The sequence below is a fragment of the Saccoglossus kowalevskii genome, chromosome 9, assembly GCF_978046115.1.
Source record: "Saccoglossus kowalevskii chromosome 9, keSacKowa6.1, whole genome shotgun sequence".
Taxonomy (NCBI): Eukaryota; Metazoa; Hemichordata; class Enteropneusta; family Harrimaniidae; genus Saccoglossus; species Saccoglossus kowalevskii.
In genome coordinates this window covers 28,261,090-28,288,202 of record NC_140649.1, presented here as the reverse complement: position 1 = coordinate 28,288,202, position 27,113 = coordinate 28,261,090, and the positions used below count along the sequence as shown (strand labels likewise).

The window sequence follows — 27,113 nt, the reverse complement described above, 5'->3', positions numbered from 1 at the left end:
TCAGATGTTGCATGTAAACAAATATATAACGATGAGACTTCTGAAAACATTTACTAGCGTCGAACAATAAGTGAGTGTCTGAAAAACAAATTCTACAAACTTCCGTCATGCTAAAACGTTAAAGACTACTGAAAGCATTTACTAGTGACGAATGTCATCAACAATTTCCATCCGTGACTTGCGTTGAGGTTGTTTGGCGATAGCAACGTGGACAGCATAAGTTTGACTACACGCATGGAACAATCACAGAAATACGCATTCTAGACGAGATCGCCGAGAACTCTAACTAATTAATTAAATAAATAAATATAAATAATTCATCTGTGCATAAAATACTAGACATACCTCGATTGGGATACGAATAAAACTTACAAAAAATAAATAGATAAACCGTGCTATGGCTGATAAGTGTGGTATATTGTAGGAAATGTTTGGTAAGCGTTATCCTGAGTAAGTATTGGAAATAGCACGACGTTTCAAGCAATGGTAGTTATAAATAAATAAACGCTGCTCGGACTGATAAGTATGATATATTGAAGATAATATTTGGTAATCGTAGTCCTAAATAACTATTAAAAATAGCTAGACGTTTCGAGCAATGGCTCTTTATCGATAGCACTTGCTTCTATGCTATCGATGAAGAGCCATTGCTCGAAACGTCTAGCTATTTTTAATAGTTATTTAGGACTACGATTACCAAATATTATCTTCAATGTTTCAAGCAATTGTTCTTTATCGGTAGCATATTAATTTACTTGGGACAGCGATTATCGAATATTGTCTTCAACATGAAAACTAATGGCTGTTGCCTTGTGCAAACAATTAATTAAATAAACCTGGAAAACTGTGTCGGTCTAGCTACCTACGTAGAAAGAAAAGTAAGCAGCGTAAACGATAATTATCGATTATAAAACAATACCAGCTACATCATATAGTTAATTTTTCGCTTTCTTGGTTATATGTATATTGAGGAAAACAAACATAGATAATGTATTATATACTGGGCCTCAGTGTTAGAATATAATAATTGCAAAATATACACGGACTTGTCGAAGAAACTAACCCCCTCAGAATACACATATAATTAAATGGTGGATAATCGTATGACACAATCATATGGTACATCGTATGGAGTCAAAGACAAGTTCCATGTACACATGCACAAGGTCATGCACTCAACGCGCATGCACACAGACAGAAAACAAAGATGCTGATAAAAGAGTATATACTCACGGACCGTACTAATGAAAAAGAGTGTCAAATTATTGATAACTTGGTAGGTAGAGAGCGAATATACGAGCATGTGGTTTCCTGTATTGTTTGTTGTCGTAAAGAATGCTTGGAACAAACGAATCGTAACAAAGCAACTGACGAATAATGTGAGAATGGGCGCGCGTCAAATACAATACGCGTACAACAAGTAGCATAGTAACCGCGCACTTACAACAAATGCGTGGCGCTCACACTTAGAGCGTTCGCGCGCGTTCATGGTACGCCATAACACTTGAGGCTGGAACCCATCCTGCGTGACAAAGGGTCACGCGCCATCCTCCGTGGAGCCGATGGTAGAGAATGGCTGGAACCAGCCAACGAAGTGACGACGCAAGCACGCCACCAACGGTCATAAATCAGTCGATGCTTGTAAAATGGTTAACCAGGCGTAATTTTAGTCAATAAATATATAGCAGACAATAGTTGATAATCGTTGTCCTAAGTAACTATTATAAATAGATAACAATATTGGCGTACCTGTCTAAAAAAACACCAAAGAAAACACTAAGTCAAGGTTGATTCATGTCGGTTAATTCTTGATTTCAAAACACGGGTTGTTAGCCCCTCCTAAAAACATACTAAACTATTGCAATATTGAAACGTGTATATGGAATAGGGAAAGTCTAGATTTGATCAGTTTTTAGATTTCTTTAAATTACATATTCAAACTTCGTCAGAATTTTCTGACATTCCATTTTGTGACTTTGAGAACATTTGTGTTTGTATAGGGATGTGCTATATATTCCTGTATGTTTGTTCCAACTGTTTTCCATCAGAACGAAATAAAATAATACACAATTTACCGGGCGTGATAACCCGCATTTCTGTCTCCCAACAGAGCAAATTGTAATTTAAAATAACGAGAAATATTATTTTGGGGCTTCGCTCTATCACAGTCCCTCTGTGCCCTAAAGTCTAAATTGTGACAAACTATCCGCATTTCTGTCTGCTTGTTCGTAATGTTTCCAACCAAAAAGGATCGCTCATTTTAGTTTGTTCTGTTAGCAAACAGTCCCAACAAATCAAGGATTTTTATAAATTCTTGCTGTAATCTGTTTGCTTTTTCTGTTTTTTTCAGAAAAGAAGATGAAAAAACAAGAAAATGCCTTTCGTCTTTCATCCATGATGTTGTTCCCGTATTTAGGGAAATTTGACAACACTAATTAATAAATTGACAGTTAAAGCTTGACCCAACCCTCGGGAGTTTGACAAGATATGTGGTGTGTTTGACACTGTCGTGATAAAAACAACACTTTGAGCCACCCCCGTGGTAAACACTGATAGTCACAAATAAACCAAACAAAATACCTCAAACTGGAATTATTTAATACTTTGTCTAGCCTTAAAGCGGGGGGGGGTCGTCACCTGCGCACGCGCGGGAATTGAGTCCCAAGCGACGATAACACACACTAAAAACGCAAAAGTAGACGTTTGTTTGTAAACAATGACACGCTATGGCCATTTGATGCATACGCAGTTGACGACTCCCCTGCTTCATTGTACTCTATTCTATAATGTAAGGCCATACAATATGGTGCAATACACGTTTTATTCATGTGGCCACCAGAAGGTACTTACTCTCACATATATGAAAAATGCAAACCGTGTTTTATGTAGTGCATATTGCCAGAAAAATATGAATTCCATATTTGGAACATTTATTTTCAGATTTTGAGCACTGGATAAATTTAATGATATGCCCATGAAACAACGAGTTATGTTTTTAAATGTTCACACGGCTTTAATTTATATGACTTATCAGCAGAAAATAGCAAAATTCCAACACAGTGAATATTTAATTATTCAATATACATGACAGGGACCACCTTCCCAGGAAATTGGAATTTCATAACAATCTGGTGTCAACAAAGCACGTAGAACCAAGACATTCAGTGCCAATTTATCATCCAGTGGCAGTCACCCCCAAATCTGTGTTGGGCACTCATCTGAGGGAGAGAATAGCCACCTCAATCCCCTTAAGGTATTCAACCTCATGTAGAATTTGCCTTCCAGAATCACAAGAATCTCTTCATTGAGGCAAAGAAGGCAATCACCTATATTATCTGTACACGTTTTGAACTGGGTACCCTCTCAACTGCAAAGTTCAAACCCTGGCCTGTATGAAGTAGAAGACATTATCAATGTGGAAGATACAAAAGTAGGACATGATACATATTATTAACTGACTGTTTATTTTCAAGAAGTTGTAAAAACAAATACAGTTACTAAGACAGTATCAAACCAAAGAGGGCGCTCTTTCTCTCTATGGTTAGATGAGAATTTTGTGAAATTACTCACCGAGTATAAAATACACTGGAGTATGTGAATCATTTAAAAGAGAAAAAAATAACAGTGAGCTAAAAATTTCTTATTTATACACACTTGAAGACATTTACAAGGAATTTTAAAAAATACAACTTTCTCTTTAAGTTTTAAAAAATGAAAAAAGATTGATTTATTATGATACATATGTAATATTATACAAGAGTAAGAAATTGTACACTTTTTTTTTTGGTCCTAATTTTTTCTCTCATTATTTGTTTGAAAAATACAGTATGGAAAATTTATACTACAAATTACAATTATTTTTATTTTCCTGTACAAGATTCAATGATTTGGAGTAAAAAGGATAAATACACCACCTACTGCTCAACTAATTCTTTACTCGCAGCCTTGTTTCATAAGTACATGACACTTACAAATCTCCTTAAGATGTCACGATTGGTCAAGATCACATGTCAAACCCCCTGGTCAGACTTGTCACAATTGGTCAAGATCACATGTCACTAAGGTCAGACTTCGTCACAATTGGTCAAGATCACATGTCAAACCCTAAGGTCAGACTTTGTCACAATTGGTCAAGATCACATGTCAAACACTAAGGTCAGACTTTGTCACAATTGGTCAAGATCACATGTCAAACCCTAAGGTCAGACATTGTCACAATAGGTCAAGATTGCAGTAATTGTGCTGCATCTATCATTGGTCAAAGTTTGATCATGCTGAATGAGACTAAGATTGAAATGCAAATAATACTCACAAGTTGCAAAGACTAATATTATAGTGCCTCCACATGGTATAGTTGAGCAATAGGGGTCAATTCTACTGTAAAATACTGTTAAAATCAGAAAACCCATGCAAGTTGATCAAATAATTACATTGGTATACAAGAAATACCGTTTGAATCTCATAAATACTTGGTACACAAATAATCTCATTATCTTCTGTAAAAAAAAATGTTTCTCCAATATGTGCATTGGGTTTTTCCTATTGTAAATTTCATTAGAATCTTTCAAAGTCACATGATCAGACACGTAAATATATTATGTCTTAATGACGTCTAAACCATGATACCAGTCTTCTATATATTTAAATATACACACACAAAATATCTTGTTGGCACTACAAGTATTATCAAAGCATTATTAGTGATTTCAGAGTCCTGTTGCAATGCAATTTTTTCTCAATATCCCTATAGCACTACATCTTTGGTTAATTAAGGAGGGGACACAAGGCTTTGCGACACAGTTGCTAAATATTTCCATATGCAAACCCAATATATGTTAAGGTACACCCATTACACACACAAAACACCAAAAGTTTTTGCTAAAAATAAAGTGGTCATTATCAAGATTCTATAAATCTGAAACAATTTTTGACCAGTGGAAGAAAAAAAAAAAAAAAAAACTTGTGAAAGACAAAATCGTGTTCGTCTAAGGTCGTGGAAGAGAAACAAAGTAGCTAAGAACAAATCAATATTTGTCGCCTAAGTTATGAAGACGAAGAGTTAATGAACTTAAAATAACAACCTAGACGTTTATAATTACAAATATCTGCTAAATGAAAATTGTGAATAACAACCATTAGATATTAATTATATCTCTTCAAATGGTGATAATTACGGTACACTTCACAGGTTTAATATGTGATTATCAATAACAAAATCTTGAGGTGGCAATGAACCTAAATGATGTAGTTTCTAAACTCCCCAAAATCCGTGACTGTTTACAAACTGAAAAGTTTCTAAACTTGCTAAATTCACTTCAATAGAGAGGGACCATACATCAAAATCACTCAAGTCCAATACATATGAAATGAAGCATATTCAAATCTACTCATTAATTAATTAATCATTACAATTAGTCAATTTATATTTAAACAAATATTTGAAAAAAAATGGTGACACTGGCGAACTAATATTGCTTCAGAACAAATCAATGCAAATTAATAAGTATTAAAGTACAAGTAGAACAATTCACAGCAAGGTAAATAATATATATATACTACATGATTTGCCTATTAAAATAAACTGTCTGTGAAATGACTGCTTGTACATGTTATTTTCTATGTTTACAAACTATCCCCTACTCTGCAAAAATTCAGTTCTCAAACTGAATAATGGTAGTCAATTTCTAACTGCAATTTATTAAAAATGTTCAAGCAGACATACACACTTGTCTCAATCACAACTGTTTCTGACAAGATTGCCGAGCAACGCTAAGCTTTTGAGAATTAAAAATATAGCATTATTTACAACTGCATATCATAAAACAAAGTAAACACGACATTATAAGCTCTATTATAAGCGTATCTCCAATATAAGTGCATATGAATCAAAAATACACTTTGGCAAATAGTTTCTGAAAGAAGACAAAAGTCAAAAATGATGATTAGGTCATATTGTAATATGTCAAGATTATGGAAGAGGTCAGAGGTTAAAGGCAGCCATATTACAACATGATTTTTGAATGATGACTTTGTGAATATGTGACCATTGTCTGAACGATTTTAAAAAGCACAACATTAAATTCAATGAATTTTGTATGGAACGAAATAATTTTTTTTTTCTGTGATATGAACAAACAAAAGCTCCAAAATGTGATAAATTGTCAAAACTTTCACAATGCTTGAAACACTGTACATATAATAAATGTATTTGTAGTTTGGATTTTGTGAAGATACAATGAAATAAACAATACTGTGGAATACTTTATTTTCGCTGGAATTAATTTTCGCTGAAAATGCTTTTTGGGCGTTTTTTGTGGAACTTATTTTCACTGATTTTTGTTGAGTTTAATGTGAAATATAGGAAAAAAAGTATATTCGCTGGATTTTATTTTCACGGAATCATCCCTTCAGCGAAAATAGCGAAAATAAATTCCAAGCGAAAATAAAGTATTCTACAGTACTTGTTATGACTGTACTTTCAATAATACATAATTCAATGGCATAACACTATGAATCCCTGTAAAAGGAAACTACAAAGCAAGCAATCCATCATTCCAGTTTTTTTAATGCGCATCTTTGAAAAACAAAACAAAATCTTTTATGTAAGCAGCTTCGTTGGTCACGAATGTGTCTTTAAATCTTGATTCTAATAGGTTCAGCTGGGACCAGCCCTACTCAACTACCAATAACTAAGACATCAACTTCCCTAGAACAATGTATGGATTATCTCTCTTTTTGAGTACTTGTAGATTCTTGTCTTCAAGACTACTGGACAACAGATTTATTGGTAAGCATACGTGTAGTACGACTGTGGACAAATCATACATAATATGGTATATATTAGATGGCAATACAGACACATGTGTGATATGAGGAAGCCAGGTAGAGCCGCCATTATGAATGCAAGCTTTATCTGCTAAAAGTAAAAGCTGCTTGAAACAAACAAAGACCACAGTTAGTGATCATATGTGGATGCTGCAAGGAATGTTGTACGAACACGTGTGACAGATTGAACAGAGTTCAGTAATTTCAGATGCAGCTATAAGTAGATTTCAGAGACTTATAGATGCATACAACTATAGTGTATATACAATGATTTCAGAGAAACAATTAAATACCATATTTGCTCTATTAGAAGTGCACCACCAGGAGAAGCACACATAAATCAAATATTTTATTTACTGTACACTGTTTTTTTTTTAAATATTATTATCACCACAGACTTTTACCTGAGTGCATTTGCTTGTAATAAATAGCATATGCCCTATTATGATATTAATATGCTTACATAAATGACTGAGTTTCGTGTATTATTATAATGAGTCAGTCATACAGCATATAACAATCACACATGTTTTTTTTTACACCATGCACTTTTAATAGAGCTAACGGTACAAACATGGTACAATAATTAAAAACAAAACATGGTGAACAGAACCGATACAGCAAATCAAAATCAGACACAATCCTTGAACAAATTGTTACTAAAGGCAACATACATGTAAACTGTTAGTATGACATTATAAAACAAGGATAACACACTAAACATAACTGAGAATGTAGTCGGACAGTGTAACCCACATGATGTATACTCCATACTGTCATCACCCTTAAAAGGTGGAAGATGTCGTACCACCTCCTATTTGATATGGGATGATAACGACGTATTTAACATGTGTGAAATACGCTGTTTGTTTACATGAAATTCGAACACACGCTGTGCGACGACCATCACTCTTTTAATAATCATACATTGAATTTACAAAATTCCATCACAGAAATAATTTGAAAGTTAATTTCAGATTTGTATTATTAGCCTGATCATGAATCTGTTTTTAAATGCTGATCATAGATACCCCTCATCATTAAATCAGTTTGAGTTGAATTCAAATTGTGTACTACCGTACTAAGCATCTTACTGCAATGCATTATGGGACATGTAAGCTCCCAATGTATATAATGAAAACTTACAAAATTATGTCATTCATGTCAATAATTATATGATTTTTTTATCCATGTCATCATGAAAAATTTTGAGATATGAAAAAATAATCACTTCATAGAAACTAGTGTAAAAATGCCAGTTTTGACCATTTACCACAACATTTTTGTATGACGAAATCATCCAGTGACCAGATTTTTTTTATTTTCGATATTCTGAAGGCATGAACCCATAAAACTGAAAGTATGACAAGATGACATATAATCTTAAATCCGACTTAAGGTTGAGAAAAAAAATATGTTTGTTTCTTGTTTCCGTGCGCATCATTTTGAACTATGCCCCTCAAATGTTTTTTTCCTTCTAAAGCATTCCAAAATGTGCTTGTACTCGCACTTGTCGCAAATTTCCCCCATTTTAGCTCAGTATTAAAAAAAAAAAATGCCTCATTTTAAAATTTTCATGAAACGAGAAACAGGGAATTTTTTTCCCTGGCCTAAACTTCCATAAAGATGCAGTTGTACACCATGCCATGTTGGTATGATCCCACGCAATGCAATATCTTCTGTGTGCACAAAATGCAAATGCCTGCTTTATAATAACTGTGGTGAAGTTTAACAAGACTTGTGAAGACCACAAGGTTAACATCTACCATAATTTCACACTACATTCACACAGTTCTACTTCACTATCACTGTATAACCTATTCTTCAATAGGTTTTTTAACCAATAATACATTCCCCAAAATTGTAAAAATTAACAATTATATTCATACATGTTGTTAGAATAAATACGAAAAATGATTAGATTAATCATGCAAACACTGCAAATTACATGCAAGCATGCACACTGAAAGCAACAGTCCAATATCACTCACTCAAATAAATAAAACACCCATCCACACAACAATGGCTGATGAAATTCGCATCGCACTTCAACACATGAAATCCAGTCTCAGTATAAAACTATTTTTCATTGGTTACAAAACATGAATGTTTTGAATTTTGACCAATTTAACATAGTTTTTATAAGAACCACACCCAACCAAAATGTTAGTGCAACATTTTGTAGAACATTTTATTTATTTCTCTATAATTTTTTTTGTTTATTCTGGACCAAATATTTCACATTATCAACCAATCTTGATTAACAAATTATGTGGATTTATTTAAAAGGTTGTAGAAAAAAGACTGGTTTGTCATTGGTTGAAGATGAATGTCACGTAACAAACAAGAATCTCCAGTAAAGATAACAGGTGGAGAGCACTTAGTTGAAACAGAAAACAAAATTATTACATATGAAATATTGACATATAAAGATAAGAAATCTGAAAGAGAAAATTAGAAATATCGACATCAGTGATTATTTTCTTATTGCACTGGAGACGAGACGCAATATTTGGGGTCTTTCAGAATGAAATGCTGCACTTTTATTACATGAAGTCAGTTGTGACTGGTGCATGGAAATGTTTTCTTTTTTAATTTCAAAAAGATTCTGAGATAGATATCATTTGAGGGCTGAGCTAATTTTCACCGATTCTTTATATTTTGAATCCATGTAATACTGAGACCTAATTGTTTTTGCAGTACAAAATAAATACACATGATATGTCACGTAATACGGCATATACTTAATGTTAGTAATATGTAAACTTTACATATTCATAACATGGACTTCCTAACATTAAACCGTATGTGTATTCATCTGATACCACAAATGCTATTTTGGCTCAATATTACACTAAAACATGATGAAATTGGTAAAAAATGCAGCGAATGATTTTTTTAAATATTGACCTTGTTAATGCAATGAGAAGTGATCATATCAGTCACAGATGAATATGTTTACAATGTGTTTTTATTAGTACAAGTGAGGATGATACATGGCTGAAACGATAATCATGGCGAGTTGACAGTGATACCTGCTTGTGAAGCGAGCTGGCAAAGTGTGTTATGTGGTCAGAGTTACATGTTCTGAATGATGGCAAATGTTCAGATGGTTGTGGATTGAGGACAACACATGGATTATTAGAAAGAGACAACGGAACAGGAACGGAAAGTAGGGAAGAGTTAGGGCAGGATGGGAACTCACCGACGGTCTTGGTACAAATAATCATACTCTCCGTATAGATCTTGAATTACCTACAGTGTAATACAAATAAGTTTTATGACTGCAACGGATATTTGAATTCAAATTTTATTTGAATTCTGATATTTCACATTACTTAAGTTTCAAGTTATGCTTTTAGTTCAAATGATGGTTCATTTCTATTTGAATTAAGTTCAAAACATTTGATATTTATACTAAAGTAAATTATCAATGTATATATTTTTTAAATAATTACAAAAATTTTATTTTTATTAAAAAATACAGATATATTTGTTAGCCAGACGTAGGTAAATTTAAATTAATTAAAAATTTAAATTTAACATTTAACAAGAACATTTTTGAAAGTTTGATGATCACTAAGAAGTTATATTAAATTATATTATTTTATTTTATTTTATGTTAGATGAATTTGAATGAGAGTATGAGGTTAAATTGTTGAGTATCTAAGTTACATGGTTTGCTTGATAATGTATTGAACAGAATCTCATTTGAAATATCTCTTCACTTTTGAAAACAAAAGCTTTACCACAATACAAGACATAAACACTATCAAAACAATATTAGCGAAGAGCTACTCAAGGTGAGAGTTCAAGTTTAACAGAACAATAACTAAATTAGAAGTATTTGGTTTATTTATCACGTAAATAATCATAATAATTGTGGGATGTGAATTCCTCTAGGTATGTGACTGGGAAAAAACAACGACATGCAACACATATTGTAACTGGTCAGCAGTCTGGGGAAGTAAGGGCGCCGCCATCTTGTCTCTGAGTATGTGGTGGATGAAAGTGTGTGTAATCAGTATGACACTGTGAAAAAGGCAAATAATTAGTAACTAAACTAAAACTATCTGGTGGAGATTTATAAAAGCAAGTGATAATAAGTTAGCATTCTTCCATCTCAGTGCCTGTGAGAACAAAACAGTACTTTTTTAGCGATATCGCAATGTGATACAGCGCATGCATTTTAGCAAGGTATAGATTGGCAGATATAAGCTGTCACAATATTTCAAAATTTCATAAACTGCTTATACTCTTTAGAATGGCTGTTACACGCCAACAGTATGAACAGTCAATAAAAATATGGAATTGAACACAACTTATATTCCAAAATCTGAAATAATTTAAAGTATTGGTTTAACACATTGGTACAGCGATCAATATGTTAAAACATAATACCACACCAGAACCACAGGTATTGCTGATAAATAGCAATTAGTGTCCTCTGTGCAGGAGGCATTCAGTAATAACACACATCCATACTCAGTAGCACACTGGCATTAATAGTGTGAGTAATTAACTTGTACATGGCATGCAAACATGCAGAGTTAGTCATATTAATAAAAAAAAGACACAGCAAACATTTAAGCAAACTCAAAAGTAAGGACAAGTGGGAGGGAGGGGGAAGGCGGCAGAGGAGCGTGAAAAAAGCCAAGAATAACAAAACAAAAAAAATCACGGCACAAAAACAAGAGTAGACATCGGATAGAAACTTACTGGAGTAGATCTAGTGTGGTATTTGACAGGCACCGCAGTAGGGGAGCCGTAACTACTATCGGTGTTGATAGCGCTATTGTACTCTCTACTTAACCTGATGGAGCTAGGTAATGAAAAGACAATAAAGAGATAACCACATAAACAAGCAATGGAGACGGTACATAAATGGATAATGGACAAACATGGACTACGCCACTACCATAAGTTAACTTGGAGCAATAATTAGCAACGATGTTTATTTTTATATTATTATTTCATAAAAGGCATGAAATGAGAATTCATTAGTAGGGAAATTGTTTATTATTTGATAGGTTAATTTTATTATGTTAATGAAGATATTAATATTCAGATTGAATGAAGCCTTTTTGAGTAAAATACATCACCACTTAACACCAGACATGCTTAAAATAGTTTTCATACCAGTTAATATAATATTAAATAGAAAATAAAATAAAAAAACAAAAGTTATCAATACATGAAAAACAATGCATTAAGAATATACAATAAGAATCCATTTTGGAAATCACATTTAATTGCCAGTTGTAAGCTGTGTTTTTTTTAAATAATTCATTCAATTTTCAAGCGAAAATTGTTAAAATAGACATTCAATTCTATGCAACTATACACTCTTATTTCATGTTAGATTTTTGTAACAATGGCTTTCAGAATTATCATAATACAATGTGCTAAAGACAGCCAAGTATGCAGAAGATCTGCCAGTATTATGACTTTGTTGTGTGGAAATGAATGAATTCATAGTTGTGCTCACCTTCTCAATGCAGCAGTACCACTAGCACCAGCATGTGTATGCCGTGTAGATCTCTTGGTGGAACCTAGATGTACTCCTGTACTACTAACTTTGGAAGACTTCATTGGTGACATTGTGCTTTGAGCTGCTGTTGATGTTGTTAATCTGGTAATGTAAATATTTAAATAAGTATTGCAGTTACAGCTCTCAATCATCATCATATTGGTATCAATTTCCTGTTGATGCTGTGCTCAACTCACTGTCACCATGAATATGTTTGTACATCGAATCAGCAACATCGGCAGCTAATTGGTTGACAATATAGCTCTGTTTCAAATAATGTTGCTTTCATTAAAGGAAAAATCGGGAGAGTCGTCACCTGCGCATGGCGCGTCGTTGTTTACAAACACGCGTCTACCCATGAGCCTTTGCGTTTTTAGTGTGTGTTGTTTTTGTTGCTTGGGACTCAATTCCCGCATGTGTGCAGGTGCGATTCTCCCGCTTTAATAAGCAGACATTATTGCTGGCTAGGTGTACAAAACAAATTCACGGCCACAGTAAATGTGCTTAGGTTTATAAATAATTCATCTTATCAAATAGTATATGATTGAGGAATATAAGGGAATTTACATTGAGAATTGACAGGCATTAGAGATGAGGGATGTAGGATTAGTAATTTATAATTTCAATCAAATTATGAAGCAAGCATGCCAATGAGAAAACTACAATTTTACTGGTCCTAATGGGACTGTTTAAGAATGATTGTACTTGCACTAAATGTTTGTGAACCAAATGAAGGATAAAGTAAAACACTGGATGAGTTTCACACCATCTAGACATTTTGGCACTCGGCCTGACCAGTATTTGACTTTAATATTTCAATATACTGTATTTGCTCTATTATAAGTGCATATATACCCAAAACCATAGAAACAGCACTGTGATGTGCTACTAATAGAGCAAATATGGTATATGTTAAAGTGAAGGAGTCGTCACCTGCGCATGCGTCAGATGGTCACAGCGTGTCATTGTTTACAAACAAGCGTCTACCAATGAGCCTTTGCGTTTTTAATGCGTGTTGTTATCGTCGCATTAGACTCAATTATCGCGCATACGCAGGTGACTCCCCTCCCACTTTAAATGCTGGAATGTAGGCATTGGCACATAGTACGTGAACTTGGAATGTAAGTTGAATCAGCAACATATATGTCATGAAAACCGATTAACCTTAAGCAAAAGCGAAAAAAACTTTAACAATTGAGATTCACTCAAAGCTAGCAAAGAATCAAAACTGCATGTTGCATGAGATGTACATGAAAAAGACCACAATGACCACTCACCAGGCAAATATTATGTCAGAATGATGTAAAAATACTACTGGAAATAATGGCTATGACAGTATTCAATCACATGACCCTTCAGTCATACATCTAAGTCTCAACAGATCAAAGGTCACACCCATTACTCAGATGAACTTTCAACTTATATTCAACAATTTTCCCAATAGAGTCAGAGGAACAGTGAAAGGTGAAAGGTCACGCGATTGCGATTGTGATTAAGGTGAAAGGTCATGTGAACGCTTATGCCATAATTTCCCAATAGTCAAAGATCACAACTGTCACGAAACATCTCAACTGATAGCCCACAACCAATGAAAAATAAGAGGTCACACACTAAATATAAGGTCACATGAACTTTCAAGTGCTTACTTTTTAGATGCTCTCGTCCTGGACGATCACATTATTTTTGTTTGTGAAAAGAAGAAAGAGAAGAAGAAAGAATTAATCATTGTGTGTTGAGGAATCTGACGTGTACGTGATAACACATGTAACATGTTTTTCTTTCAATATGACCTTATACGGTAAAGTTGGCAATGAAATACTGAATCAACCTGCTTAATGCCATCCCACCAAATTGTTGGTGCTACACTTTGCATATTACATGCTTTTCAAACATTTTTTATTAATTTTAAACTAAATGAAGATAATTTATCTCAGACTTTTTACAGAGAAAACAAATAATTCAGACTTATGATACAAAAACTGACTAGGTGTGCATAATATTAACCTCCATTTGCGGCCTATATCTCAGAACCAATTAAAAAGTATCAATTTTGGAGAAAAAATGAAGCTAAGACAGATTTTGTTGGGATCGCCAATGGTGAAAATCAAAATAACCAATTTAAATAAAATCGGTTCTTAAATACCAATACATTCAGCAAGTTGATTCAATTTAATTTAATGAAGATTAAAGCAGTGTTATAGCGAGGTATTTACTGTCACCGTCATATTTTTCCAAACACCAGAACAACAACATTGCCAGCTAAGTTGCTGACTGGTTCACAATGCACGTCCCAAGATCGTTATATAATTAGAACTGGTTAGTTTAAACCATTGGTACGAGGGTACGTCGTTCAGCTAAATCAACATATTTATGAGTGTTAAGGCATGCACCAGTGTCACACGCAACGTAATATTACCGTAATTGGTATAGTACAGGTGTGATGGTTCAAATACCAAAATGGCAACAGTAACAAAAAGACGTCCCTGGCGGCGATGATAAAATACGAACACGGAGCCAACAGATGAGGTTTCAACTGGTACTGGTATTATTATACTCTGCAAACATCAAGTACAATAACGCGGTAACTCCACTACTCCAATAACTAGATACTTAAACTCCAATACAATTCAACGAGATCTCCGATCTGATCTCAGTGCTGAACAACTCCCCCAAATATACCCACAATGTCTATAAATATACCATTACATCAGCATACATAATGAGTCTGGAACTTACTACAAATTTCTAGAATGTTCCATTACCTTCTATTGCCTCCTACAGTGTCCTATTACCTATTCAACCAGTTTCTAAAAATTCCACCCAGACACAGTACGGTTCTAGAACATTCTCAGTCACACGGGAGTGGTAAACAAGTCGTATGCGACAACCAGACACACCAGTGACTGTGTCAATGTGTACATTTTGCTTGGATAACTTTGCCATTTATCATATAGCAATTCATAAGATTGAATGAAATAAATTGAAAGGTAATTGTAATCTATATTCAACACTATTTGAGATTGGTTTGCTCTAATCTCATAACGATCTCCATGCACACATAGAAAACCAGTCAGCAACTTAGCTGACAATTTTGCTGTTTCGATGTTTTCAACAATATAACAGTGACAGTAAATTTGAAATTTTTTGTCAAAATAATTAGTGTTTGTGCACCAGTGGATTAGGAGTGAAAAGAAACATTCAAACTTCAAAGCGTCACAATTTAACTTCCCTGAACTACCCAACATATTTTTTTTTACATTTTTTTTTTTCATAAGCAAGAATCATAGTTATGGTCATAGTACTAAATCAAGTTTCCAGAACATGCAAGTTAGCCTTGATTGATTTTTAGTTGAAAATTGTGACATGTCAATTTATCGCATTAACAGATTTAATAACAAATCTAACAGGTTTAATGTAGGTACATTGGTTCAGTGGACGAAGACATGCTACACACTAACAATCCTTTTTTCCTAAGATTGCAAATAAACATTTACAGCATGATCCCCAAAATGTGGTATGTTCAAAATGTTTACTCAGAAAACATGAAAGGAGTTAGGTAGAATATCAAACTCAAGATTATATTACTGCCAAAAATTAAAGACAGAGACTCAGCAACAAACAAAAGCCATGCGTAGAGAGAGTACCATGCAACAACTCTAGATTGCAATCCAACGCAGTCACTTAAAAAAAATACCCACACCATGCAAAATTTAAATGTGCTTGGAATGAAGTAAAGGCTCACTGTCTGGACGGTGCTTTACTGCCATGTGCATACCTCAATAGGTTTTTCAATGAGTACCCACTGCGAAGAAGTAAACACATGTATATATATATGCAAATTAAATGAGAGAACAGAAAATTGCAATACGATGCACACATTCCACACTTAGTATGGCTAAACACACAGAGACAAGCTGTCTGAGTGAGGCAGCTTCTTCATGTGTTACCTATGCATGTACCCAAATCTGATGAAAATGCCTTTGTTTTTTTATTTAGAAACACCTGATGTTTTCTGTTATGAACTATGAAATGGTTTTGCAATCTGCATTTGTGATACCAAAAATTAAAAAAAATCATACATCAACAACAAACATTTGTTTTAAATTTCAGCATATTACAGATGTTCTTAACGCAGTAGTGTTTGTTAATTTTGATTGAAGATTTATAGAAACTAGAACAAGTATTCTGTGAGAGTAAAAGTTGAAAATTCCAGGAAAGTGTTGAAGCCAAAGGGAGTGCATAATATAAACAGACATAGAAGCCATGTGTGGTTCACAATCGGAACAGAAGAGACCATTTTATGAGAGGGGTGATAGCATAGCAAAAGGAAATGATTCACACAAGTACAACTGAAATGTAAGAAGCACAATTATCTGTATAGCTAGATGCTGAAAATAATGGTTGTAATTTGAGGAAATTATCGAAATGAGAATGCGAAAAATCAATGAGCAATTAACTATGTTTCTACGGCAACAGTTTACATAGTACTGCAAATCATTTCCCAAATCAAGGCTTTACATGACTAAGTCATGAAATTTAAATAAGCAACATTTTGTATCAGTGATACTGCCCTCGAGTAGTACTTCTGTAACTTTCCAAATGTGTAGGGGTGTAAGTAACTGACAACCGTTTTTAGCTGTGGAGTCATCCGCTATCAAGAATATGGTAAATTTGTCAAAAAACATAATAACGATGAACGACTATAGATCAAAATGCACAAGGGCGTGATCCATAAAAAAAGTAAAAGCATATTACGAGTGGGGTGGGTTTTGTCAGTATTTGTAAAACAGAAAGCAACTCATGACTACTCGGTACGGAGACCATTGTCATGACAACTCACCTGAATGGTTGTGATGGGGATCTGGCATGGAGCTTACCATCTTCCAACCTGGAGAAAAAATAATTTATTTTTAATTATGCTGCAAAGATGATTAAAAGCATGTCACTGCATTAGTTATTAAAGAAATAAGATTATCCTTGTAAACATTACGACAAAACAAGCTAATTGTAGGTTTATAATACATAACTATGCTACACTAGTTATCTATGTGGACTTACTTAAGAGCTCCTGTGGTGGCTGATCTTGCTTTTCGCTGTACTTTCAACTGTCTCAATTTATCCCCTTGTGTAAGTCCCCCTGACCGCCGTGCTGTCCTGCTATTGTAATCAGCATCCTACAAACCAACATAAGAAACACGTCAAGTACAGTCACCAATTTGGCTTGAAGGAAGAACGGGGCACATGGATGTTGGGATCACTTTTTGGAAATGGCCAGCCAGTATACTTGTTGGCAAAGATTGTTCACATAATCAACAACATTCACCTCAAAGTATTATTCACATTACTTTATCATCAGTATTATGTGACATATTTAATGGTCTGATTGGATATACGCTCATTTACGGAAATTAATTAAAATTTTAATTACAGCAGGGCATGAATCTGTGAACTCAAATTTATTTTCAAACACTATTCAAAATGTTTAAGCAAATGAAATTAAACATACAATGAAATTGGAAGTCTGAATGAAAACTAATATTCAAACATGGTGTAAATCATTGAGAAATTGAACATTTAGTAAATATTTCCCATAATTCATGCATAATCATACCATCAAATATTTCACATACTAGTTCTAAGGCCATAATAAAAGGTTTTGGAATAATCTCAGAGTGTTGTATTAAGAACCAAGTTATAGGAAAGGTGGCATGGATGTCAGCTCCACATGCATGACGGGGAAAAGGGCACGTGAATTAGAATGATCAATTAGGAATTAAGGGGTAACAACAATCACAACTACTAGTAATATCCAAACACATAAACCTTGTTTTATCCCAATATAGTGAAACCCATTTCGGCCGTCTGATCAATGCACCCACAAGTATTTTGTTTTTGTTTTCTTTTGAAATACTTCGGATGTGATAAACTTCTAAAGAGTGAAAGAGACTTGAGAGATGGGCTGAAGGAGGTTGTAGATGCGGAGTGAAAATGAAAATTTTGCATAATTACTAACATATTGTAAGAGAAATGAGAATAATATGAATACATAAATTTGTATCCAGCAAAAGTGAAACAAATATTTTCAAAAGAAAGAAATTTCTTAAGCCCCCCCCCCCCCCAAACACTGCATATGCATATCCCAAATACCAAATTTTCTGACATAGAAGAGCTTGGGTGAAAGAAGATCTGAGATAAATGCCAGCTGCCCTCTAGTGATCATTAATATGTTATACTATTGTTTTTATACCAATGAATTTGTATTCTGCTTTTCACGTTTTCTAACATAGAAATACTGTATATTCTAAAAATACTGTACAATGTAATCTTACAACTAAAATAATTGCTGCATGCACTTTACCGAGGAATGTACAAGTAGTATATGAATAAGTTTTTGTACATTTAACCCAGACCAGACCAGACCAGACCAGATTGAACTGGATTGGGAAATGGATCGGAGAGGAGAGGACCGAACCAAACCGGTCCTGACTGGACTGGACAGGACAGGACAGACGAATGGAACGACCAGACTTGACTGGGCTAGACTAGACTGAACTGGACTGGACTGAACAGGGCAGGGGAATGAGTACTGGACTGAACTAGGGAATGAGCTGGTCTAAGTAAGACTCGATAAAACATATGATCTATGAGTAGATTCAAAATACTTTATTTTAGTTAGAATTAATTTTTGCTGAAAACACGTTTTGGGCATTTTGTATAGAATTTATTTTCACTGATTTTAGACGAGTTGAATGTAAAATATAGGAAAAAAGGTATATTTGCTGGATTTTAATTTTTACTGGAGCAGTCCTTCAGCGAAAATTAGTTCAAAGTGAAAAATAAAGTATTTTACAGTAGTTATAAAATATTCAATTCACAATGTTCTTTGACTAGTATGTGATATTATACAGTGTTAATATGTACAGCACATAACAAGGAAAATGCAATGAAACAAAGTAGTCTGGTTATTATCAAATTAGTTGTAAATGAGTTTTAATCTACATAAATAGAAGTAACCATTTTCAAAAGTTCTGATATTTCAATTTTTACAGAAGCGTATTTAGTCATATTTGTACAATTTACACTAAATATGTCACATGCTACTCCCTAAACCTTTACATAATGAAGCCATTACAAATATGAGCTTCAATGAAACACAGCAATATGAATTCATTATAATAGTACCAAGCCCAGTCTCTCATCAAATCACCTTATAATTAAACACCCATTACTGAAAATAATATAACAAATACACACTGGAGGTAAGTAATAAAAAACACATTGTAACAAATAAGCATGCAGGCACACAGTGACAAAGAAAGCACCTTATACACACCGCCTACCATGGCACTAAATGCCATTGTGTTAGTCAAAATTAAATAGTGACATGTGAAGTCTGTGTTGTCAATTGCAGTGTTTTCTGCATTTCAACCCTTGAATTCAGTTCCTAACCTTTTTGAGAAATCTAAAAATATGAATAATAATTAATGACACAAGCAGTTGTCAAAATATCCGAAAAGACAATGAGAAAGACTTCACAGAGAGTGATGGGTAGTTTTCAGCAACTGGGCATTTTCATGCACAATAATCACTGATTACGGTATTTACTGTCTTTGCATACCAAATCAATTGTTAATTTTTCCCAGATGTTTAAGATAGAAATTGACCTGGCAGTTAATGAGCTAAACATGATGCTGCTCCATGTACGCATGTTTGGCCAGTCTTGAAGTTTTCCATTGGGATTTATGACTGCCTGCTCTACTGACAATTGCTGGAGAACTTCAGCTACATATACCTGTTATACGTACTGCTCAAATTGACCAGAAATAGCATTTTCTTCCGTACTGTGATCATCCATGATCAATGAATATAATAATAAAATGTGAATTTATAATAAATGGCTCTGTTATGCATATATAATGCCCCTCTCTCATCTTTTAATTGTTATGGACCATGCAAGTGCCTAAAATAATTGCCATTGCCCATGAATATCCAGGGGCAATGTGGCATTTTTTTTTCATAAACATGTGCACATTAGTAGAAACAAATGACCGATGATGGGCGTTGTGTTAAGCAATCTACACGCAGAAACACCACAAACAGTAGCTGGGATTAGTTTTACGGAGTGAGTGGGACTATAATGTTACCTGGTAGTATCTATCTAATGTACGAAGCTCATTATGATTATCGTCGTTCTCAGGAGCATTGAGATCGTCATCCTGTAACAAGGTAAGATGTTAGATGCTGAGTGATGATTGGTGGATGTCTATCATATGATGTAGTTCACCCAATCACAATAGTCATGTATCATGTGGATTTTTTTTCAATCTGATGGTAACTTGTATCAACTAAATCCCACTATAAAAATATATATTCACCAACGCTGGATGTCATGTTTATTTAGTGTGGAAGTCTTACACAGCTACTGGTCAAAACATTGAATACAGAATAATGGTGATAGGAAGAAGACAGACAGAAGCAAAGAACAGCTTGTTCTCTGAATCCTATTTCAATAAAGTGACAAGATCACTGCTATACACCAGCAGTGTTTTCAAATATGATAAAGACGCTTCAACTGCATTTTTTGAATCCATGTGATACTAGACAATAAGAATTTAAGTGGTACCAAAAGAAAACACAGGTAGTCAAGTGTTACCATACAGCACTAGTCCGATGGAAAACAAATTTGTTTTGGGGAAAAATATTCCGCCCTACTGCATGATGTGTATTGATAATTAAAGATTATGTGACCTGAAAGATTATTTGGTGCATCGATGTGTCACCTGGATTAAAAAATTAGAAATACACTGTTACCTTGTTATAATGAACAACAAACTGTGCTCATGATCTTACAATTTCCCCCCAAATACCTGTACCACTTAATATATGCATTATTGAGTACCTTTTACCACAGATTGGGTCTTACAGTTTGGAATTGTGACTGCGATTTGAAGAGACTACTAAAAGTGTATGTATAAAATTTTGTTTTTTTCTTACCTCCATTTTAGAGTAGCCTCTGTCAGAATCATCAATTGATATGTCATCTACTGCTGAGAGTATCTTTGTTACACTAGATTTGTTCGTTAGCCGTCCTTCTTTCAGTTTTTTCCTATAGATATCACCTTGTACCCACATACTTGCTTGTTTCCTGGGAAAAGACACAAAACACCACTACATTATAATTAAACCAATATTTTGCAGTATCTTTTTTTTTTGTTATTTTGAACAGACACTTTTCATTTCAGTGTTTCAGTGTACTGTTATCTGAATCAATCACCCTTTATGACGAGTCTAACTGGGTTTTTTAACATGGGCTGTGGAACAATACACAGGACCAACAGTTGTTATTGTTATAGTTACTGCATTAAATTTGTGAAGTAATTCAGAAATATAATACTCACTCCTCAAGGTAATTTTGTTGTGGTCCTATAACAGATCCAGGCCTGCATATTCTCAACCACGCTATCGTCTCTGCTGCCGTAAATTTATAGTGTTTCATCATGTAACAACCTATCAGTGTACCAGTTCTACCAAGACCAGCTGTACAACAAAGTGAGACAAAAATAAACAAGTGAAATATATGTACATATGTACAACCTGTTTTGACCCAAGATTAAATATAAATTTCAAACTACAAATCAAGTGTGCACATAACATGGACATAGGATTACAAGACATAATAAAACCTTTTAACTTGTGCAACACTTTGGAGCTTCATGTATTTTCTACAAATTTTGTTAATTTTGGAACATTTGTAATCAATAATAATAATGACTTATACATTACCTACTGTATATTAATTCTAATCAGGTTTTTTTTAAAAAAAAAGGGGGGGCAACTTATGTGTGTGCAAACTGATACATGTATATGTACCAATGAGTTTACACAAAATAAAGACAACTAAAAGTTGCCAAATAGATCATGGGAAGCACTGTGGGCCCCTCAGTTCAGCCATGATTAACTCAGGGCCACCTAGATCAAATCGAGCAAGCATTGGGTGTATTTTTCTCACCTTTACAATGTACTGAAATAGCGCCCTCAGCATTTTCACTGATTGACAAGAATCTCTGAACATGTGCATCACTCGGCGTACTGCCGTCAATAAAGAAAAGATCATGATGGTCAAATCCTGCATCTGTAAACCGCCGGGAATCATAATTTTTCTTGTTTAACCGCACTACAGTTGTAATGTTGTGTTTCCTGAAGTATGGGAAGTAGGCTTCCGGAGCATGAAGTGGGTAGCCTGCAAAAATGACACGACAAATTATAGGTAAAGTAAACAAGGTTCTGTTATCACAAGTTGTCACATGGGATTAATCAAGATTCAGCTACTTCAGATAATTGCGATATGATAAATACTACAGATAATATCCACTTACCGTTTTCAATTTTGCTTTTATTATGTGGCCCACTGAATGCAAGAAATTTATCCGGTATGATCCAGTTAAAATCACCATTCTCCACTCTCTGAGGAAAAAAACAAACAATCAATGTAAATCAGTAGATGTAACACAAAACAATACTGTACACCCAATAGGGGATTTTCCGTACAATTGCGAGATCTCGCGAGATGCATGAAAGACGCGCGTCGAACGTCTGCCGCAAAAATAGAACGATTTGATTTTGAACTCGAATTTCCTTATTTCGTAGCTCACACCGACCGGCCGATCTTCGACAGAGGAATATTGCTTCCGAATACCCTGACTTAATCGAAATTGCCTATCATCAAATGTGGACAGCACACTATTAAGCATGGAAATGTCCCCAAAATACTTTCGCGTTTGTCGAATCCCACGCGATGTTTGACGCCACTACGACGCTATGACCTTTGTTTGTCCTGTTTTTTCGTTCGATTTCACGCATAACGCGTGATTCTCGCAGTGTACGGAAAATGGTCTATTTGTTTGCAAATCCGTGTAGCAGTGAAAAATTGTGTGACTGAGAAAGGTCACTGACTTTGGCAGATTTTGTCCTTGTTGATATCAACATGTTTTCTGCAAAATTTGAAACGATTCTCATGCTTTGTCGATTTGTGTTTTGAGTAGCATCATTGAACAACTTGCATCTATTTGTTGATAAGTCAAGTACACGTTCAACTGAAATAACTTGCAGCTTGTCAACTGATACAGCTCTACTGACAGTTAAACTATTATGACCTTGACATTAATAGAAGTATTGTGAAATTATTAAGGGTACATGTTTGTATTATATATCAAAAGTAGAATGTTCTGTCTAAAATGATTTGAGGAGAATTTAAACACTATTCAGAAAAACAAAGTCATCACACTCTGGTCAATATGGGTCTCAAACGATATACACAGGAGAATTAAAAATAACTGTCACCAAGTCAGCAAAGGTACCTCATACAGACATATAGAAAGGCAATCTGGCTGGTAGTTTTTTCAAAATGTTGATAATGACATTTTAACTAAAAATTACAAAAATTTTGACTTAAAATTAGAGAATTGATGTTATTGTCACGAAATGAACAAACAAATCTTGCAGAGGTCCACCCAAGGTTCATTTGTAAATATAAAATATAAACATAATTAGGCTAGAAGTCTTTAAATAAAAAGTATGAAATAACATTTTTTACCAAAAATATTCACTACCGGTAAATACTGGAGAACTAATTTTATTGTAACAACATGAAGAAAAGCATGGAAGAGAAGCAACATTTGTAGTAACATGAAATCCATAGTTTTTTAAGAGAAGCACCCAAGTTACATTTGTAGTAACATGAAATCCATAGTTTTTTAAGAGAAGCACCCAAGTTACATGTACATTTGTAGTAACATGAAATCCATAGTTTTTTAAGAGAAGCACCCAAGTTACATTTGTAGTAACATGAAATCCATAGTTTTTTAAGAGAAGCACCCAAGTTACATTTGTAGTAACATGAAATCCATAGTTTTTTAAGAGAAGCACCCAAGTTACATTTGTAGTAACATGAAATCCATAGTTTTTTTAGAGAAGCACCCACGTTACATTTGTAGTAACATGAAATCCATAGTTTTTTAAGAGAAGCACCCAAGTTACATTTGTAGTAACATGAAATCCATAGTTTTTTAAGAGAAGCACCCAAGTTACATTTGTAGTAACATGAAATCCATAGTTTTTTAAGAGAAGTCAAAAATGTAAAATTTGACAATGACAAACAACCAATAATATGAATAGCTTCAACGCTGCAGAACTAAAAATGACATACAGGCCTGGCTACGGTAATTCATGTAATTTTAATATCATGACTAAGTCAACTCTGACATAAAATTATACAATATGTATTTTAATGCAATTTCTATAAAAAGTAACAATATCACTCACACAGCTGGATTTGCTGAAACGTCTCATCTATATGTTAACCTAACTACAAAAATATAAATTCTTTTTGTATAGAAATGAAATAGTCTGAGTACTACTATTCACTGTACTACAATGATAATACATAGAGAAATGTGATACAGCTGCATCTAGTCATTTCTTTGATTATCAACACAGACAGGCTATTGTATTGCATAAGCTGGATAATCAGTAATAGGTGACTGGCAAATCATGCCCTAAGATGACCTCCGTGACACGAAGAGAGTTGACAAAGTCTAATATTTACGTGAAAGGTGAAACAAGTGAATGAAGCTCTGTACATGCAATTCATCATTTACTCCATCAAATATGCATTTTTTTGTTCATTTTCATATTTTTATATTCATAAGGCCACACCGACTTAATTTTATGGATGACATCCGCGCGCGCATTAGTTTTCGTCTGTTCTCAAAAAAAAAACAAAAAAAATCTCCGACGAGTCTACACAGATCGGTTTTCTGTCGAAACTTGCCGACTCATATTGCCACAAAGCGCCGGCTTGTCGTAAAACTCGATTTGGACTACCTCAAAACATGCCAATTTTGTCGTAAATGATTCCAACATGGCGACCACGCCACCAAAATACGTGAGCATAAAAGTTCAGAGGAAAAACGGAGGGATTGTTGTAGACTGGTACGCAATTGACGTCGGCCAGGGAGATGTGGCGTTTACACAGCTATACGAGAGATTGGTAGCGGCAAGCGAGTTTCGCCCAGACAACTTTAAGGACATATTGTCCAGAGTGGCTATCCCGCGTTTCTTCTGCAATGATGAGAGAAATGGGAGAGGAGTGGAGGTGTATGATGGCCTAAAAGTTGGTCAGGCAACAAGTCAGTTCGGTTGTTTTGTTAGCATTGAAGTCGACAAAACTGCAAAGAAAGCAGAGGAAGTTCCGCTTTGGAGACGAAGAAAATTTTCTTCTTATTTTCTGGTTCGGATAATTTGCTTGCACACACAGTGCAATGTTTTGTTAGTTATTGTCATAAAGTAGTGATATGTACAACATGTACATGTGTACATTCTGCCTTGACTTGAATATGGTGTTCATGCTGTACCTTGAATGCAGTGTTTCTGACTGAAGATACTTCATCATGACTACATGTACTAGAGCTTGTCTGAAATGGTTATACATGTGACAGTAATACAGTGCGAAAGGTGTACATCAACATGTGCCTCCTACAAATAAAGACTTCTTGTTATTTTTTTAGTACACTCTGTTCTGTGGTTCAATTCGTAATACCAGCTCCGCAGTCCTGTGGTTTTAGCAGCATTTTTTTTTTTTGGCAGAATTTTTTTTTTTTTCGCCCTCTCGCATTAGTTTTTGGGTCTCCAGAGGATGTCATCCATAAAATTAAATCAGTGTGGCCTAAATATATCACAAAAGTCACAAACGTCTTTGTGGTACAGATACATATAGGATAAAATGTTACGATGTAAATCCCTCTGTATGATATAATGTATATGTTATGTCATGTGATCTGATAGATTATAAGACAGTGATCACTCTACTCGCCCAAATTTAAAATCCAGATAAGTTAACTATTATTCCCAAATCCATACCATTATGAAAAGGTTTAAAAACTGTAGCTCTCATATTCACCTGTGTTACCATATTCAGAAGTGCCATTTTAATCTTCCAGGCCATTTAAAAAAACAAGGTCTGGTATCACCTTGTATTTACTCATTTAATGCAACAATGATCAATTTTAAATAAATCAAAAATAATCACAAAAAATAGTTTAACAATAATAAAATATAGTGACATCTGCTAGAATGAGTTTTGGTTGTTCTCTCTCTGTTTGTTTCCATAGTGACAATGAAAATGTGCAGTAGGCATCTCTTAATGGATAACAACTGGTAAAACAAGTGTTACTAATAGAGAATAGGGAATCAAAAAAGATACCAAAAAAGTGATTTTTCATTTTAAAGATAGACATATAAATGAATTACATGACAATTACATAATCACTATTTGTATGAGAAATACTGCCAAAGACTTTTCTGTAACATGGTGCACCCGGTCATAAGAATGTTGCCATGGTAACTCCATTGTGGTTGTATATAACCTGACATTTTGAATACTAGATGTCACACATTATTTAGCTGTTTTCAAAAGAGTCTGATGAACTAATCCCCCATGCAAGCATTACATAGTTACTGTTGCAGGAAGTGGAGATTTCTGAATGCGAACTTTTAAAAGCAAACACAATAAAAACAGTTTATTTTCAAACATTTAAGAACAGGAAAGCAACCTTTTTTTGATGGCTTACTAACTGCTATTTAAGCTAGTATCACTGATTATTTTTGTATTTAAGTATATTTTTTTAGGAGTCCATTCCAGACATCGAATATTACTCTGGTCTCTTGACCTTGCTTATGTACAAATTACAAGCACAAATGG

The 27,113-nt window shown here is 34.3% G+C and overlaps 1 protein-coding gene across 9 annotated transcripts in view; it reads right to left on the bottom strand.

Moving 5' to 3' along the window:
* Positions 1–3,445: 3,445 nt before the first annotated feature.
* The window catches only part of LOC100372905 (dual specificity protein phosphatase CDC14A), a 49,469-nt gene continuing 25,801 nt past the window's right edge, over positions 3,446–27,113 (bottom strand). Inside the window, exons 7-19 of one of the 9 annotated variants that reach the window (XM_078005509.2) lie at positions 22,732–22,819; positions 22,365–22,595; positions 21,754–21,892; positions 21,350–21,500; positions 20,500–20,571; positions 17,414–17,529; positions 17,196–17,243; positions 16,098–16,157; positions 14,002–14,019; positions 12,314–12,457; positions 11,545–11,647; positions 10,031–10,080; positions 3,446–6,808 (exon numbers count right to left, since the gene is read on the bottom strand). In XM_078005509.2, the coding sequence (XP_077861635.1) occupies positions 6,766–6,808; positions 10,031–10,080; positions 11,545–11,647; positions 12,314–12,457; positions 14,002–14,019; positions 16,098–16,157; positions 17,196–17,243; positions 17,414–17,529; positions 20,500–20,571; positions 21,350–21,500; positions 21,754–21,892; positions 22,365–22,595; positions 22,732–22,819 (1,263 nt within the window). In that variant the 3' untranslated portion in view covers positions 3,446–6,765. The remainder of the gene's footprint in view (positions 6,809–10,030; positions 10,081–11,544; positions 11,648–12,313; positions 12,458–14,001; positions 14,020–16,097; positions 16,158–17,195; positions 17,244–17,413; positions 17,530–20,499; positions 20,572–21,349; positions 21,501–21,753; positions 21,893–22,364; positions 22,596–22,731; positions 22,820–27,113) is intronic. The other 8 variants (XM_085503372.1, XM_085503376.1, XM_085503369.1 and 5 more) reach the window with 8 other exon arrangements.